Here is a 17,589-nt window from a genome sequence, read left to right as displayed (position 1 = left end):
AAGGTTCTTCATATTTTAAAAATCATACTTGCATATCAATACAAGCATTTCTTTGAAAGGCTTAACGTTAAGCGCACGTTCAAAGTGTAGCATTTCATTGAACATCCTATTTGCTACATAGAGATAGCTCAGATCTGAGATTTTTTTCCATTCTTTACCACTTGAAGAAAAGTACCCATTGCACAAAAAACAAAGTGGCCAACAAGTCAACCAACTTCTGAAAGAAGAAGTTAGGCCAGCAAGGACGTGACCCATTGTTAGAATTCTTCCAATGAAGAGTCCCAACTAAAATGTTCATGTATTTGCTGCTGATAATGATGGACCTACTGTGTATATCCAATATTTTCTGTTGTTACATTAGATTTCTGTCATCACTTTTTTTGAATTCATGTCAACTACAATCTATTACTTTGCCTTGTAGTTGATTTGAGACCTACTGATGGTTCTTGGATGCCATGTGTAAAACAATATGTCGAAGGATTTACTAAAGATCGAGAGGTGAAAACCTCATGAAAGTTACGACTGTGTTACAAATAGAGAATTCTCCCCTGTATCTATGCTGGGGAAATTCAGCTTCACCACCTGGATTGAAAACAAGGAGAATTGTGACAGGTGATCAAGATCCAGTAAAGTTGAGAATTTATCCAGTGTTTAATATTGTTAAATATAAGAAAGCTGGAAACAGACATTTTGTGCAGAATGCATCCATTAAAGTACAGCTGGGGACTGCAGGCTGTGTGGAGATCACACTGAATATTAAACAAGGTTTTACCTCCGAGCTGGGACTCTTCAGCCACAGCAACTTGGCCAGATCGTCTCCAGCTGTATTGTTCACTGCATGCTCAAACACTTCAACCTTCTGCATCAGGGTGAGATGATCGTAGTCCGGAGCCATCTGTTGGTTAAAATAAAACAAAGCATGCAGTATAATCATATTTTCCCTGTGGCAGTTTGGACTGAATTTTCAAAACTCTTAGAGTCAAAAGTCACATGCAAATTAAAAAAAGAATAATTTAATTTGTTATTAAAAATGGGGATAAAGAAGAAAGGGAGGCATGTGAAAAAGACAAGGCAAGAACTAACTTTGGAAAACTGGATCTCACAATGGAAAAGGCCACAAATAGTTTCACAAAAAAAATGTTTCTTTTGATTCACTTCATAAAAACAGTAATTTTTTTTTGCTTTACAATCACTAGGCTTAGTGCTTTGGCTGATGTTCATTCAAGTATCCTTGGAACTCTGCCTCAGAAGGCAGTGGAAATGGAAACACTGAATGTTTTTAAGGTAGAGGCGGCTAGGATTCTAGTTGGGCAAGGGAATTAAGGGATATGGGGAGTGTGGAAATCAAACACAAACAGATTGCCCATGATCTTATTGAATGGCAGAGCAGGCTCGAGGGGTCAATTGGCCTACTTCTGCTCCTATTTCTTATGTTGGCATTATCTACTGAACCAGAAATACAGCTTTGAATTTACGCCAAAAGATTACATCTTCCAAATACAACCAAAACTAGACGCACATGGTGGCATGTAAAATACCATGCAATGTAAATAAATTATTGGCTTTATGTGCTTTGCGTTCCCATTTAATGAGTTCAAGGAACTGATATTCATAACTCCGCAGAGAATGAGTGCATCAGTGAGCAGATGAACACAAGAAAAACCTTCAAGCCTGACCCGCATTCAATACAATCGTGGCTGACCTATGCCAGTCTCAACTCCTTCTCTGTGCCATTTCCCCGCAGCCTTCTATTTCTCGATTTATCAAATACTTATCCACCTTCACTTTGAATACTTCTAATGATCCAGCCTCCACCACCTTTTGGGGCAAAGAATGCCCCACCCTCTGCAAGAAGAAATTTCTATGCATCTCAGTTTTAAATGACTGGCCCTTTATCTTGTAACTATGTCCCCTTGTTCAAGGCTCTCCCACTAGTGAAAACATCTCATCATCTACCCTGTGAAGCCCCCTCAGGATCTTATATATTTGAATAAGGTTACCCCTCACTCTTCTAAACTCCAAGAAATACAGACCTAGACTAATAAGTCTGTCTTGATAGGACAACCCTTTCATCCCAGGATTAGCCTGGTGAATCTCCTTTGGACAGCCTCCAATGTTACTACATCACTTTTACATAAAGGACCAAAATTGTACTCTGTATACCAGAAGAGACTTCGCCAACACCCTGTACAATTGCAACAATGCCTTTCTATTTTTAAACTCCAAGCCCTTTGCAATAAAGGCCAAAGTGCCTTTAACCTTCTTAAACAACTTGACCTGCTAGCTTTTTGTGATTCATGCACTAGAACACCTAGATCCCTCTGTATTTCACTCACCTACAATCTTTCTCCATTTGGATAATAATCTGCTTTTTGATTCCTCATACTGAAGTGCATGACCTCACACTTGCCCATATTAAACTCCATTTGTAGGTTTTCGCCCAGTTACCCAATCTATCTATATCCTGTTGCAGGGTCACAACATCCTCATCGCGACATGCCCTTCCAACTATCTTTGTATCATTGACAAATTTGGAAACCTTACGTTCTGTTCCTTGCTCCAGGTCATTAATGTAAATAGTGAACAATTGCGGGCCAAGAACTGATCCCTGTGGGGCTCCACTAGTTACAAATTTCCACATTAAAAAGGATCCATTCATTTAACTCTCTGTTTTCCAATGTGACAGTCAGATGAAGCTTTAAACTGAGTTAATTGGAAACTGTTGAGCCAGAAGAGATCTTGTGGTTAATTTATTGTATTCGAAATATATTGTATTGGAAGTGTTTTGATGTGTATTGTGTTGAATAGATTTGTTGCAAATTTGAAGATGGCCTTCTATCGGATGAGGCACCAGCTCCCCAAACAGTTCAGATTCTATATCTATCTGCCCCTTGAGTAAGTCTGGCTTTGACTATATGACCTAGTATGTTCAAGGAAGAAAGTTAATTTGAATTTTTTAAGGAAAAGGGAATAAAAGTAATGACATAACAGAAATAAAATATACATTTTAACTAAATTGTTAGCAATACCTACCCTGAGCATGATGCGGTGCTCAATGTTTAGCAGAATCTTCTTTTTCTCTCGATAATCTCGAATAAGTGCATGGAGTGTGTCACAGTGTGGGACCCAGCCAATTAAACCAGAGTTTGTGGACAGAGGAATGACAGCATATCTCTGAATGCTGGAGGGAAAAGCCCAAAATATGAGAGAAACATCTAAATGCATTGCATGTTTTTAAAAAATATGTTTCAAAAATAAATGTTTTCTTCCTTTGTGAAACAATTCAATGTTTAAAATTTAGTGCATGTGGAATACAAGCTAAATATTTCCTCCATCAGGGATATTTTTCTGCTGCTAAAATACAGGAGAATGTTAGTCGTTTTGATTTGCACACAAATGGATCAACACTCGAAATGTCACTGGAAATGCTTCAAGATTGACAATCTAAAGATGATTTTACATCCTGAGAGAGCAGCACCATAATCAGCCTCTGAGCTTTGCTCACTTCCATCTAGCATGTATCTCCTTCATACACTGCATCAGGAACAGAGCTGCCTCTTGTGCCAGCAGCTTTTGAGATCCATCAACGAATGAAGTCCAGAGCTGAGTACTCTGGTTGAGTTCCTCAAATCAGCATCAGTGAACAAGTTACTGGCAAGTAATTGTTGCTCTATACCACTACTGAAGCTCCCTTTTACCAATGTTCCTCAAGTGAGGAAGGAGCAGAGCTCCAAAAGCTTGAGATTCCAAATAACCTGTTGGACTTTTAACCTGGTGTTGTGAAACTTCTTACTGTTACTGGTAATGATGCTGTTGTTGACACTTACAGCTCTTCCTGAGCAATGTTTTGTTTATTTACTTGTCCCTCTACCACCCACATTTCCCTTGTACCATCATTTAATAACTCATACCTTTCTTTTTTTTTATTAATTTATGGGATGTGGGCATTGCTGGCTAGCTCAGCATTAACTACCCATTGCGAATTTGTCCTCGAGTTAGTGGTGGTGAGCTGCCTCCTTGAACTGCTGCGGTCCATGTGGTGTAGGTACACCCACCGTACTGTGAGAGAGGGAGTGCCAGGATTTTGACCTGGTGACAGTGCAGAAAGAGTGATATATTTCCAAGTCAGTATGATGAGTCACTTGGAGGGGAACTTCCCCTTTTGCCCCTTGGCAGACAGTCCTTTTTGTTCTTACTACTCCTCTCCCGTTTCCTGTCAACCTGTTGGAAAAATGGTTCTGACAAAACTTTTTTGATCCAAAACTATAACTTTGTTTCTCTCTCTGCCGATGCTGCCTGACCAGGTGAGTATTTCCATCATTTTCTGTTTTTATTTCAATGTTCTACATCCTTGGTTTGATGTCAAAGCTATAACAGCAGTGGAACAGCTTGGTTAAAGAAGTGGATAGTTCTGAGTCTATAGCTTCAGCATCAAGCAGTCAGGATGTTGTCCATTCTCATTACCCCATCCTACTCATCCACTTCTTAATGTCTTTTTGAGTGAACCAAATTGTCTGAGATTGGTATAAAGCTAGGAAGCTCAGGAAGATGCAGGGAAGAATTATTCACTTGGAACTTTTGGCTGAGGACACTTACAAACACTTCACGCTCATCTTTCACATCAAGTTGGATTTCTCTCCGAATGAACACAGGAATGTGAATGGATCTTCGTCCAGCTAGTTGCCTGGTTTCCAGCATACCCTGAACTGGATGTGCTAAGGTACTGAGCGTTGCAAAAATCTGATAGTAGCAGCATCACTTAGTTCTGTTAATAGCCGCAGCTTTCGTCATTTAGCACCCTCCATAGTGTCTTCGCCAAATTTATGCATCATGCTGAGGTATGGCTGGTGTTGTTCTAGGTCATGACATGCTCGACTCTACATGAAAACCAGGGTTGGTCTTCAAAGGTAACCAAGGAAAGTTGATTGTGCTAGGCTGTGACATCACAGACTGTCGTAAAATTCTTCTCCTGATGCTGGCTTACAGTTGGGTGGTTGGGGTGGAGGAGGGGGGTGGATGGAAGCAGGTGGTGTTAATAAGATCTGTAGCCAATATTTGATCTGAAGTCTTGGGCCTGAATGGGAATTTTGATTTAATGTTAAGGATTCACTTACAACTGGTTGCATGTTACTATGCCCCTACTCCAAATGAGCCTATCCTGTCAGTATGTTAAGGACAATTCTTGGGATGTTGAAGGTTGAGATTGGATTGGTATCTCAAGGTTAGGCTGTTGCTCCATAGCTCTCCCAACGTGAGCATCAGGTCCCAGCAGCATTTACGAAGTGAGCTTTGTTGTTTCAATTGGGCTGATGTTTCCTTGGTGTTATTTTATTAAACTTTGTTGTTATTGTTTACAAATATGTGGCTTAAACTGATGACCTCTGGGTTGCTTGATCCAATGCCATAATCTTTAGGCTACTTACTACACCTATTTCTACCAATTATTTTGCCTGCCTGTCCTGAGCTCCACAATGATCATAATAAGAGAAGGGATTCTCTTAGCTACGTGCTTTTGGATATTGACACCAACACATTTCGCTACCTGAGGTTTTTCCGAAGAGATGCTGGGTCATTTGCCAGCAAGGTATTCACCAATCCAAAAAGCTGCATCACCCTCTCGTCCTGACGCAAGTCTTCATGGCCCTTTAGCAAGAACATGAATTCATGGCTATTACTTCCTACAGGGACACAAATAAAATTCTGTTAAAGTTGAGTTAGGGGAAGAAACCTATACGTCACATTTTTTACAGCTTTGTAGAGAATCAGGATTTGTTTGGACTGGCTAATATTTTAGACAAAACCTTCATTTTGCTAAATGGCAGAATACAAACACCCAGTAATAGCTGCAATATTGATTTGTTGTTGGTCAGCTGTGAGAAAAGCTTGTTGACAACTGTGCTGTTTCTGTTAGCTCCCTTCCTTCAATCTCAAAACCCCATAGCTTCCCTGGCTTTGTGCCCTGCACAAAGGAAGTAAGGGCTTTAGCTCTGAAAGTAAAATGACTGACAAACTGATTTTCCGTACTTTGATATCAGGGTTATGCTGTTCCAATATTTAAAGATTACAGAGCTCATCGCCTACTAGCAAATCCCTCCCTCTCCTCCTACCTTCTGCTCTGATCCTTTTTGTCTGTTTCTATTTTATACACTGCAGTTGGAACTGCTCATAAACTTTCTTCTCTTTAGCTCCAAATATGCAATTCTACATACTCTTTCTCTCCACTACAAGCAGTCTATTTTGAAATCAAGTCACTGCATTGTCCATATTGCATAATCATTTTTACCAGGATCAGTGGACTTTCTCTATCCTTTTCTCCATAACCCTGATATTTATGGGAGTGTATTGAGGCCCAATAAAGGCTGAAGAAACCGGGAAGCTGGGTACACAGAGGATCTACTGATTTTAATGGCAGAACCCCATTTTGTTTCTTTCATTGTCTGGATGGCAGCCAACTAACCTGACAGCCCAGGAGAGGTCATCATAGTACCGGAGTTGCTTGGCAATTGAGATTTGGTCACAAGCTGCTGGAGGGGAAGAAGCCATTGAAGATCGCAATGGATCAGGGATGGGGGAACATGGAGGGAGAGAGAGACCATGATCAACAGGGAGATCAAAGCCTTCCTTCAGGGATCTGCCGGGAGCAATCTTGCTCCTTCTGGCCCACAAATCATCAACTCTTTCATTGTCTAGTTTCTTGATGCCTGGGAAACCCTCACAACAATTGTGAAATTTAAAACAGGGTTTTTAATTGCACCATGGAAGTCAGATTTAAATATGCTAATTAAGTGTTCGTCTCTCCAAAGTGGGTACTGCACTCTGAAATGCATCGCTGTAAAAACAGCAATGGGATATATACAGTAGATTGGTGTTATGTTCTCCGTTTATTCATTCTAATCCTGTATCTCTCCCAGCCATCATGGTGGGGGTAATAAAGAAGCCCATGTTTCTAAGAACTCAGCTTGGTTTAAATTTATATCACCTATTGTTTTAAAACCCTGGCAATGTTTGTGTCTTCCTTTGATGTCTTGATTCAAAGAAATAGTAGATGATGGATCATATGTATATGTTTTTAAACTATTCACATTTAGAAGGATATAACCAAAATAAAATTGAAACTGGTTATTTGCAAAGCGTATTTTTCTTACCCATGATGGTCAGCTTCCTTGGTCGCTGTTTGGAGGTTATGACCTGAAGTGAGGGAGCTATTGATTGAATCCGGATGATTGGTTGGTTGGGATCATAAGTTCCTGGTACTGCCAATTCTAAGTCACGACACATCAGCAACTTGGGTGATACATACTGGAGTTCAAGTGAGGTGAGCTGCAAAAAGATACAAAGCACATTCCATTTCTATAATTGCTTAAAACATTTGCTTAAATGGATAGAATTAATGATACAATTAAATACACGAGTAAAATACAGGATTTATTACCAACAATTTTGTTCTGGCACCTTTCAGGAAAAACATCCAAAATGACCATCACCTGTTTACTCATCTGTCCAAACTACTTTGCATTGAAAATGTGTTTTTTGGGACTAATTATAATTTGTATTCACTGCAGTGAATGATGGTAGCACTTTCCATTTTTGTGTTAACATAGAACAGTTTCAGATCAGATCAGAGCACAGGTTCAGGATAAACCCCAACAATGTCCCTCAGTGACATTCAGAAACTGGTTCGTTTCATTTCACCAATATGACATTTAATTTCCCATTGACCAGAGTTATTGCATTGGAACGTTTATATCAAAAGCACTTTTTGTCCCAATGACACCTGCACTTTCTCCCCCCGCCACCTTCTGCCATTAATGCTTCCTCTGTCTTGTGACCTACATATCTTTGATGCAATCTCTCCTACCTCCCAATCACTGACCTTCTACTCTACTCCAGCTCCCTCTTACACAATGTATAATCCATCACGTTTCCCGCTCTCTCTAACTCTGAAGAAGAGTTGTTTGGATTTTAAATGTCAACTTTATTATGCTGCCAGACCTGCTGAGGTTTGCAGCATTTTCATTTTTTTGTGTCATTTAAATTCTGGGTGGTTTTGATGCACAATGACTTTGTTTCTTTAACACAACCATTATAAAAATGCTAAATTCAGCAGTTTTTGCACACACAATTGTAGCGGATTGGTAAGCTACATAATAAACTTGCCGAACTTTGAAATTTGGTTAAGATTGTTTGCAGTTTTGAAATCTGCTGTCACATGACAGCAACGTTCATTACACTTCCTACACACTGAGTTGTTTTAAATGTATTTTCTTGCTCGACTAGTGTCAAACCCTAAAGTGCAAATATTCTGCTAGAACACATTTCAGATGGTTTATAAACCAAAGGAAATTTGTCACTATTGATCCAAATGCTACTTGATTGATACTTTTTCTGTTAATTTTATGTACAAAAGCATGAAGATATTTATTGTTGAGATATGATGTGTAAGCACCTTTAAGAGAGCATATCTTAAACTACTGTTACTCATTACCACTTCAACTGGATATGATGAATTAGTCCCAAGATTTTAGGATAGACTGCAAGCAGCAGTGGTCAAGGTCAGACATATATACAATAGTCTCCCAGTTAACTCGATCTGTATATAATCTTACTTTCAAATAAAGAATTTGCGTTACTGTTTCACCAATCGTTGTGCATAATTAATCTGTTTACATTGAAAAAAAGTAACACTCATCATGAAAGCAGAACACCAACCTGTGGAAGTTGTTTCGAAATGCGTCGGAACACATGATAATACAGATCCCAAGCTTGGGTTAGGTCCTTCACATTGCCGGATCTCATATACTTTCGGCACCATTCCTGTGCTTCCATCAAATCCCTGCCGTAAGCCTGAGGATAAATTTGATGCGTGTCAGCTGAATCCCAAATAAAGCAAAAGATTCGTCCAACTACAGATGTTTTTGCTAAACATCTTAGTTTTATACTATAATATTGCTATTATCCAAGAAAATACGAAGCAACATCAAGTCACTCAATGTATCCAGCTCAAGCCATTTTTCTCTTTGATCTGTCAATTACTCCAAACAATTTACTGTTCCTTCCTCCATTCCATGCACCAATCTCCATCCCTCCATTAGGAATCTGTTCTCTTCAATTTAAAGGCCATGCAACCAAGGTAGCATTTACTCCAGCAGGTGGCAGCTATCTTAGGTTAATGAGAAGGAGTTACTACCAAAAACCATAATTCACTCAGATTTCCTTAGTTCTCCGATCAGAGTGATGTACAAAATCCCTCAACTGTACTCACTATTATCATCTCTTTCATTATTTAAATACCTGTCTCACATCTTCCTTTAACCTTGTCCAGTATTTTATTATGAATAGTCATTAGTACAAGAACAGGAGGCATCCTTTGTTGCTTTTCCAATGTTCAAAGGGACAACTTATGATGTAACGGAGTCAAGCAGCTGACCAGCCAATAGTGAAACAATAAAATTTAAAAATAAATACCTGTTTGCCTTCTGCTCTTGCGAATGACTCATTTAGGAGATAATGACTTAAACAATAAAAACACTTGACAAGTGAACTCAGTTGTAACCAAATGGTTTGCCTAAAGCTTTACTGAAACATTTATTGAAAGGAAAATACAGGTCGATCCAAATTGTTGGATTAAGTATACTTAACTTCAAATGGAATAGTTTCTGTAACTGCTTTAAGACACGTATTGGAGGTGTGCTTTGGAATATTGTTTTTGCTTGTTTCTTTCAAGAGGAGAAAGCTTTAATGTTCCTGTGTGCTGTTTTCAGGGGATGTGATGCATTTGAGATTCTACTGAGGGAGACAGCTACAAGGCCAATTCACCTATTTTGCAGTGCCACCAGTGACAAGAGTTTGTTTATTAATAGACCTACACTGGTTTGGAATGGCTTCAGTATAATTCCATGATGAAGGGTAGCTGTGGTTTTGGCTTGTACCTGGTTGAAGGAGGTTTCTTTGAGAGTTTGAGGACCCCGCTCCATCATGGCGTGTAGAGGTTCAAGAACAGCAAACATTCCTTTCACATTTCGCTCTCCAAAATAAAGTCTTGATGCCTCCTCCAAGCCTTCATGCCACATTTCATGCCACAGAATAGCAACCCGGATAAGTTCCTCACTCACCTGAAATGAAAACAATCTGTTTTTGGAAACTCTGCTATTATACAGACACAAAGCAAATCAGTAGGATCAAATAAACATTCAATAAGTTCAATATTTATTGGTGATGATATAGGTGTTGAACTACGATAGCCAATAAACCTTTCGTGCCATACAGGTAGTGTCTCCAAACTGGTACCTCAGGACTGACTCCATACAGAGCTTTGGATCATGCTGGTTTTCTAGTTGGGTCACTTGGAGTACAGGAAAACACAGGCATGCAAAGTTTACAACTGATCAGCACACCATCACATCAATCCAGCACCTAGCCCAGCGGTCTCCAAACTCCGATCCTGATGCGGCCCGTGGGCCATAGTTTGGAGTCCCCTGACCTAGCCCAACAAACAGTCAGCTATTTTACACATCCAATAATTAAACTTCACGCATGGTTGCTTAAAAAAAAGTCTGGTGTTTCTGGATTGTAGTTTATTGATGATTAGATATGAGACACTGTACCTATGTCTAAATACAGGAACTTAAAAAAATTGCAAGTTAAACTTTGCATCGTATTACTGAACAAGGTATTTATTGTTACAGTTCCCTTAAAGGATATAATACTTCAAGACATGCAATTCAAAAATATGAAGTGTATTATATAATCAACCAAAGTCAGCGTTAGATCTAGTTGTTACAACTGCTCAATTTCAGTCTAGCTATATTATGAATCTGGGCTGTTCAGATTTGTATGTCATAACACAGAACTTGCTAAATGTTCCAGTAACAGAGCCTTAATAATGCTCTGACCTTTGTTTTATTACAAGTTGTGACATTGCACACGGCAAATTGGAGAATACAAACAAGGACATTTTTGAGTCTCTAAATGATCATTTAACCCTCCAATATAGATCAGTAAAAAGTACACATTTTCAGCAGAGATACATGGCCTACAATCTTGAACAAGGTAGTTGTGATGCTGTCAGCAGTGCATGTAGGAAACATTCAGGGGTAATCTATTTAACCATGTGATTTTTGCAGAACCCATTTTTGAATTTCAATGTTGAACTCACACGGCACAATCCCCATAATTCCCTGAATGTCATCCCACGTTAAAACAAAGTAGCTCCTTTCACTGCCCCTTCTGGTCAGTCACTGGCCTCACAAGGCCCAGCCACTGATTGCTCACTCACCGCCGCACGAGGCCCAATGCCCAAACTCTCATCTGGAATCTGCTCTTGTCCTAATTCTCTTCAATTCTTCATTTTGTTTATCTCTTGCTATTTTCCATTTCTCCTTCTGCCATTTTCCTTTCATCTGGAAATATGGCCATTGGAGTATGGTACGGCATGCTCAGGCAGAAAAGGAGTTGCTAATGACTGCAGGCTACATCTCAAGTGGAGACAGGTGGTGTTCGCAGGGAAAAAGATGGTGTTTGACAGTGAGGTCCCATCACTCGCTACTCCCATCACAACTCCCATGTCTCCATTGCCTTCTCGTTACCCCTTCCTTTCCTCTCACTGTCACTGTTATTCCTACTCCCTCACTTTGTTATCGTATCCTTTAAACTGTCTGTTTATCATGTTACCTGAACAGTCTCTGCCATCACCAACTTCACCCATAAGCTTCTACCCTAATAAGTGAGTGGGGATGAAAAGTTTGATACTCTTTTCCCCGGTACCCATTTCCACCAAAGACTTTATTTGCTTTCAAAATTCAAATGATTTGCTTTTGAATAAAAATTAGATTGGGATATAGACAAAATATTGTCTAACATACTCTGCACTCCTCCTTCTCATGCCAACAATTAAAATATTATTCTTTCTAACTATGCACAAAACACAGCTGAGATCATTGGAGACTTCTTATTCCCTTCAAAATTCAACTTTCTTAAATAATAAATTAAAATTCAGACCTGTCTACCTCCTATTCAGGGCTTTATATGATGCCCGAAGCTTAAAGAAAATAAAACAGAATCTACAATAGTTAAATAAACCAGTAAACTTGAATTTAACTTGCTCACATACAGTATCTGGTGGTACGATGGACAGGAAAGACTGAACAAGTTGAACATTTTTTTTTCCAAGGGAAGAGAAGGCAGAAGGGTGATGACAAAGAGGTCATTAATGAAAGGGTTCATAGAATCCTTCAGTGCAGAAGGAGGCCATTTGGCCCATTGAGTCAGTACCAACAACAATCCGACCCAGGCAGGCCCTATTTTGTAACCCCACATAATCCCCTTGACAGTAAGGAGCAATCCCACCCAGACCTGTTCCCCGTAACTCCAAGTATTTACCCTGCTAATCTCCCTAACCTACGAATCTTGGGACACTAAAGGACAATTTAGCATGGCCAATCCATCTAACCTGCAGATCTTTGGATTGCGGAAGGAAACCGGAGCACTCGAAGGTAACCCATACAGACATGGGGAGAATGTGCAAACTCCACACCGACAGTGACCCAAGGTCGGAATTGAACCTGGGCCCCTGGCGCTGTGAGGCAGCAGTGCTAACCAGTGTGCCACCCCACTCATAGGGTAGATGTAAAGAAGATGCTTTAGGAGAAACATTTTTACTCAGTGGTTCGAATACGGCACTTGTAACTGTGTGGGAGTAGTTGAGGCAGGAAGCAAAGATGCATTTAAGAAAATACCCTGTAAGTGCATCAATGGGACAAAGTAATAGAAGGTTATATTCAGAGGACGAGATAAAGTAGGTTGAACAGAGGTTTGTGTGGACCATAAACACCCGCATAGATCTGAACTGTCAGCTTTTGTTTAGTAAGTATAATATTTGAGATAATAGATCATCTTTTATTACACAAATATTATTCTTTCATTTCAAAATTGGAGCTTTGGATCTGATTTATTACCAGTGTCTGAATCCCAGATATGCCATTTACTGAAATATTAGATTGTAGGATATTGTACTGCGCTCTTACCTTTATTCAGCAGAAATCTGACGAAATAAAATGAATGTTATTTCATCACTTGCAATATTTTCGACTGAGATAAGAATTTATATAACATTAGTCCTCATGGATCTTGGGACATTTGGCCAGAATGACAGAAGTGATAATGAAACAGTGAACCAGGAAGGGCAACATGGCATGGCCAATTCTCTGTACAATTTGGTCACCATACTCCAAGAATATCCAGGCAGTTCAGGAAAGGTCAACCAAAGTGACACTTAAAATATCAACTACATTCAGAGAAAGAACCTACGGATGGTTTTCAAATTTTAGCAAGCAGCTGCTGAAAGGTAATGAATAGACAGTAACACCATTTGATTTCCTCTCCAACCCCCTGTTAAATAAGGTGCAGACATCCGCTTACCATCATGGCCTGTTGTACCAACGTGTTGCTATGCTCACACATGTTCTTCAGGATTTTATTGGCAGCACTGTGGCGAGCAGGTGTAGTGGACTTGGATGCTACAGTGAGTGGGTAAATCAGAGCCTGTGGTTTAAGCCAAAGGTACATCATTAAATGGTCAAAATGTAGAAGGGGAAATACAACCCTAAATACAAAGCAATACATCACTGAGTAGATAAAATTACAAATCATTAGTTTAGTAAAGGGTAAATATCCATCGAAAAAGATAATGACAGAAGAATAATCTTCTGAAAAAAGTACAAAGAATGCAATTCGCCCTCCCCAGTTGATCACCTTGTGTTTGATACTAACTATTGCTCCATCAAACTAGTTTAAAGTTTTAAAATTTATTTATTTGTGTTACAAATAGGCCTACATTAACACTGCAATGAAGTTACTGTGAAAATCCCCTAGTGGCCACACTCCAATACCTATTTGGGTACACAGAGAAAATTTAGCATGGCCAATGCACCTAACCAGCACATCTTTCGGACAGTGGGAGGAAACTGGAACGCCCGGAGGAAACCCACACAGACATGGGGAGAATATGCAGACTCCACACAGACAGTGACCCAAGCTGGGAACTGAAGCTGGGTCTTTAGCAATGTGAGACAGCTGTGCTAACTACTGTGGCACCGTGTCGTCCACCACGATTAACTGTCCGGCAAATTTCTTCAGCTACATTCAGATGTGAGTTAAGGTTAATGTTGAACATACCAAAAAGTTGAAGTAAACATAAAAACCAAATCTCTTCCCTATTTTGCTGAGAAAGCATCATATCTAATGCTGATCTACCTTCAAAGGCACAGTGAGGTGTAAAACAGAACAAAAAATACAGCACAGAAACAGGCCCTTTGGCCCTCCAAGCTTGTGTTGATCATGATGCCCTAACTAAAAAAAAAACTTTCTGCCCTTCCTTAGTTCATATCTCTCCATTTGCTCCCTATCCTGTACCATCCAGATGCCTCTTAAATGTTGTTATTGTGCCTGCTTCCACCACGTGCTCTGGCAACGTGTTCCAGGCACTCACCACTCCCTGTGTGAAAAACTTCCCCTGCACATCTCCCTTAAACTGTCCCCCTCTCACCCTAAACCTGTGCCCCTTGTAATTTATACTTCCACTCTTGGAAAAAGCCTCTGACTATCTACCCTGTCTATGCCTCTTATAATTTTGTAGACCAATATCAGGTCTCCCCTCAGCCTCTGTCATTCCAGCGAAAACAATCCAAGTTTATTCAACCTCTCCTCATAGCCAACACCCTCGAGACTCGGCAACTTCCTGGTGAACCTTCTTTGCACTCTCTCCAAAGCTTCCATCTCCTTCTGACAATGTGTGACCAGAATTTCATGCAATACTCCAGATGAAGCCTAACCAAGGTTGTATATAGCTGCAACATGATTTCCCAACTCCTGTACTCAATGCCCCGGGCTGATGAAAACAAGCATGCCATCTTAATCACCTTGGCCACTTGTGTTGCCACTTTTAGGGAACTATGGACCTGCACACCCAGATCCCTCTGTATGTTAATGTTCCTAAGGGTTCTGCCTTTTTATAGTATAATTCATATCTAGATTGATCCTCTAAAATGCATCACCTTGCACTTGTCTGGATTAAACTCCATGTGCCATTTCTGTGCCCAAGTCTCCAATCTATCTACCTCCTGTTGTATCCTCTGACAATCCCCAGCACTATCAGCAACTCCACCAATCTTCGTGTCATCTGCAAATTTACTAATCAGACCACTCATATTATCCTCCAGATCACTTATACTATATATATACTACAAACAACATAGGTCCCAGCACTGAACCCTGTGGAACACCACTAGCTACAGATCTCCAGTCTGAAAAACATCCTTCCACTGCTACTCTGTCTTCTATAACCAAGCCAGTTCTGTAATCATCCAGCCAGCCCCACCTGAATCCCATGTGATTTTAGTTTTTGTACCAGTCTGCCATGTGGAACATTAACAAAGATTATTTTCTTAAATTAAGTGCAAAGTTTGGATAAATTTACAGATAGATTAACATTGCAGCCATTGTTTGGAAAGATAAAGAAAACAGTTGTTGCTTTGGTTACCTGGGGATGGTATCTACCAATGTCTGTCAGCAGCTGGTGAATAAGTCGCCCCACTAAGGCACGTGGTGTGTCAATTCTGGCAATGAGTTGAGGGATTACCTGAAGAAAATAGAAGTGAGACATTTTATTAAAAAAAAATCAACTTACAGACAAGATGCACAACTTGAATTCAAGAGACAAAAATTTGCTGCATGTTAAACACGTTTCCCTACTGAACTATGGCCCCACACTTGTCACCACTTTAATTCTCTTGCTGGGGTGCAGTTCCATGGGCAACATGGTAGCCAATCCATATTTTGTCCAATTGGCTTTTTTTCACGTGTGAGATAGTGAGTGTTAGCAGTCTGCATGACCCACGAAGCAGTTCACTTTCTATCCTCACCCGACATTAACTTATCCGCTTTCCAGCGGGTTTAATTCTGTGGTGATCAGGATTAAACATGGGGTTGATTTTACCCCTCGTTAACCCATGGCTGCTATGCTTGTAATTATTAAATCTAGTCCTCAGAGTTATTTTAAGGCATTTTCATTTCAGGACTGACACCCAAAGTCCTGCACTGTTTTCTTTCACCAGTTTTGGTTCGTGCCGCTGTGTGATAGCAGTGTCCACGCAGATGCGCAAATGCTAATGAAAAATAATTATGAGAACTCAACATGACAATTCATCAACAGATGAAGAGGAAACTCAAATGCCGGATTAGCAGGTCCCTCAGCATTTGACAGGAAGAGTGACAAGTTCATCTTTCAGTTGGAACCTGTCACCAGTGCTGTCATTTTGTCAGATGCTGATGGATCTGCTGTGCACTGAGAACATTTTAATTTATTACATGAACCACACTCTCTAATACACCACCATTATTTTGACACTTGTAGCTGCAGATTGACAGAGAGGTAGAAGTAGCTAATGTCAATATGTGAACTGTCAGGAGGTTGCATACCTGTAACCAGGTGTCAATTTGAATAGTTTTGATCCCCTCAACGAGAGCTTCGTTTACATCAGGCCAGTGTCCATAATCAAACCAGAGTGTCAGAACCCTAGAAAAACAAGAGGTATTCATAACAGCTGAACTGCTTTACTTTTTTAAACTTAGCAGCTGAAACAATTAAAGGGACACAATGTTTGTTGGAGAGTTCAATGAACAGTGCAGCAGGGCACTCCAGAAACAGCACCAGACATACCTAAACACGAGATGTTAACCTGGAGAAGCTACAACACAGGACTACTTGTGTGCCAAACAGCAGAAACAACACGTGATAAACAGAGCTGAGAGATCTTGGAACAACAAATCAAATCTAAGCTCTGCAGTACTGCCACATCCAGTCATGAATGGCTGTGAACAATTAAAAAACTCACTGGAGGAGGAAGCTCCACAAATGTCTCCTTCCTCAATAACGGGGGAGCCAATCACATCAGTGCAAAAGACAAGGCTGAAGTTTGCAACATCCTTCAGCCAAAAACGCTAAGTTGACGATGCACCTCAGCAAACTCTTGAGATCCCCAGCATCATGGATCCCTGTCTTCAGCCAATTGCAGTCACTCCATATGATATCACGAAATGGGTGAAGGCACTAGATACTACAAAAACTACGGGCCTTGACAATACTCCAGCAATACTATGGAAGACTTGTCCTTCAGAACTTGCTGTGCCCCTCGCCAAGGTGTTCCAGTACAGCTATAATACTGGCCTCTAGCTAGCAATATGGAAAATTGCTCAAGTACGTATCTACACAAAAAGCAGAGCAAATCCAACCTGTCCAATTACTGCCCCATCAGTCTATTCCCAACCATCAGTGAAGTGATGGAAGGTCATCAACAATGCAATCAAGCAGCACTTACTTTGCAATAACTTGGTCACTTTAGGTTCAGCCAAGGCCAGTCACTCAGCTCCTCATCTCATCACAGTCACAGTTCAAACATGAGCAAAAGAGCTGAGCTCCAGAGGTAAGGTGAGAGCGATTGCTCTTGACATCAAGGCAGAATTTGACTGAGTGTGGCATTAAGGAGCCCTATCAAAACTGGAGTCAATGAGGGTGGCAGGTGGGTAAGTAACTCT

The 17,589-nt window shown here is 40.3% G+C and overlaps 1 protein-coding gene across 4 annotated transcripts in view; it reads right to left on the bottom strand.

The window, feature by feature from the left end:
- Positions 1 to 17,589, bottom strand: part of mtor (mechanistic target of rapamycin kinase) — a 283,244-nt gene that overhangs the window by 15,121 nt on the left and 250,534 nt on the right. For all 4 annotated transcript variants that reach the window (XM_080215404.1, XM_080215406.1, XM_080215407.1 and 1 more), the window contains 9 exons: positions 16,474 to 16,570; positions 15,536 to 15,634; positions 13,417 to 13,539; positions 9,930 to 10,112; positions 8,710 to 8,844; positions 7,146 to 7,320; positions 5,543 to 5,678; positions 3,034 to 3,181; positions 773 to 895 (listed from right to left, as the gene is read on the bottom strand). In XM_080215404.1, the coding sequence (XP_080071530.1) occupies positions 773 to 895; positions 3,034 to 3,181; positions 5,543 to 5,678; positions 7,146 to 7,320; positions 8,710 to 8,844; positions 9,930 to 10,112; positions 13,417 to 13,539; positions 15,536 to 15,634; positions 16,474 to 16,570 (1,219 nt within the window). The remainder of the gene's footprint in view (positions 1 to 772; positions 896 to 3,033; positions 3,182 to 5,542; positions 5,679 to 7,145; positions 7,321 to 8,709; positions 8,845 to 9,929; positions 10,113 to 13,416; positions 13,540 to 15,535; positions 15,635 to 16,473; positions 16,571 to 17,589) is intronic.

The sequence above is a fragment of the Carcharhinus amblyrhynchos genome, chromosome 30 (genome assembly GCF_965287045.1).
Source record: "Carcharhinus amblyrhynchos chromosome 30, sCarAmb.v2.hapA, whole genome shotgun sequence".
Lineage (NCBI taxonomy): Eukaryota > Metazoa > Chordata > Chondrichthyes > Carcharhiniformes > Carcharhinidae > Carcharhinus > Carcharhinus amblyrhynchos.
Note: the sequence above shows the minus strand (reverse complement) of the source record. Positions and strands in the feature narration are given on the sequence as shown.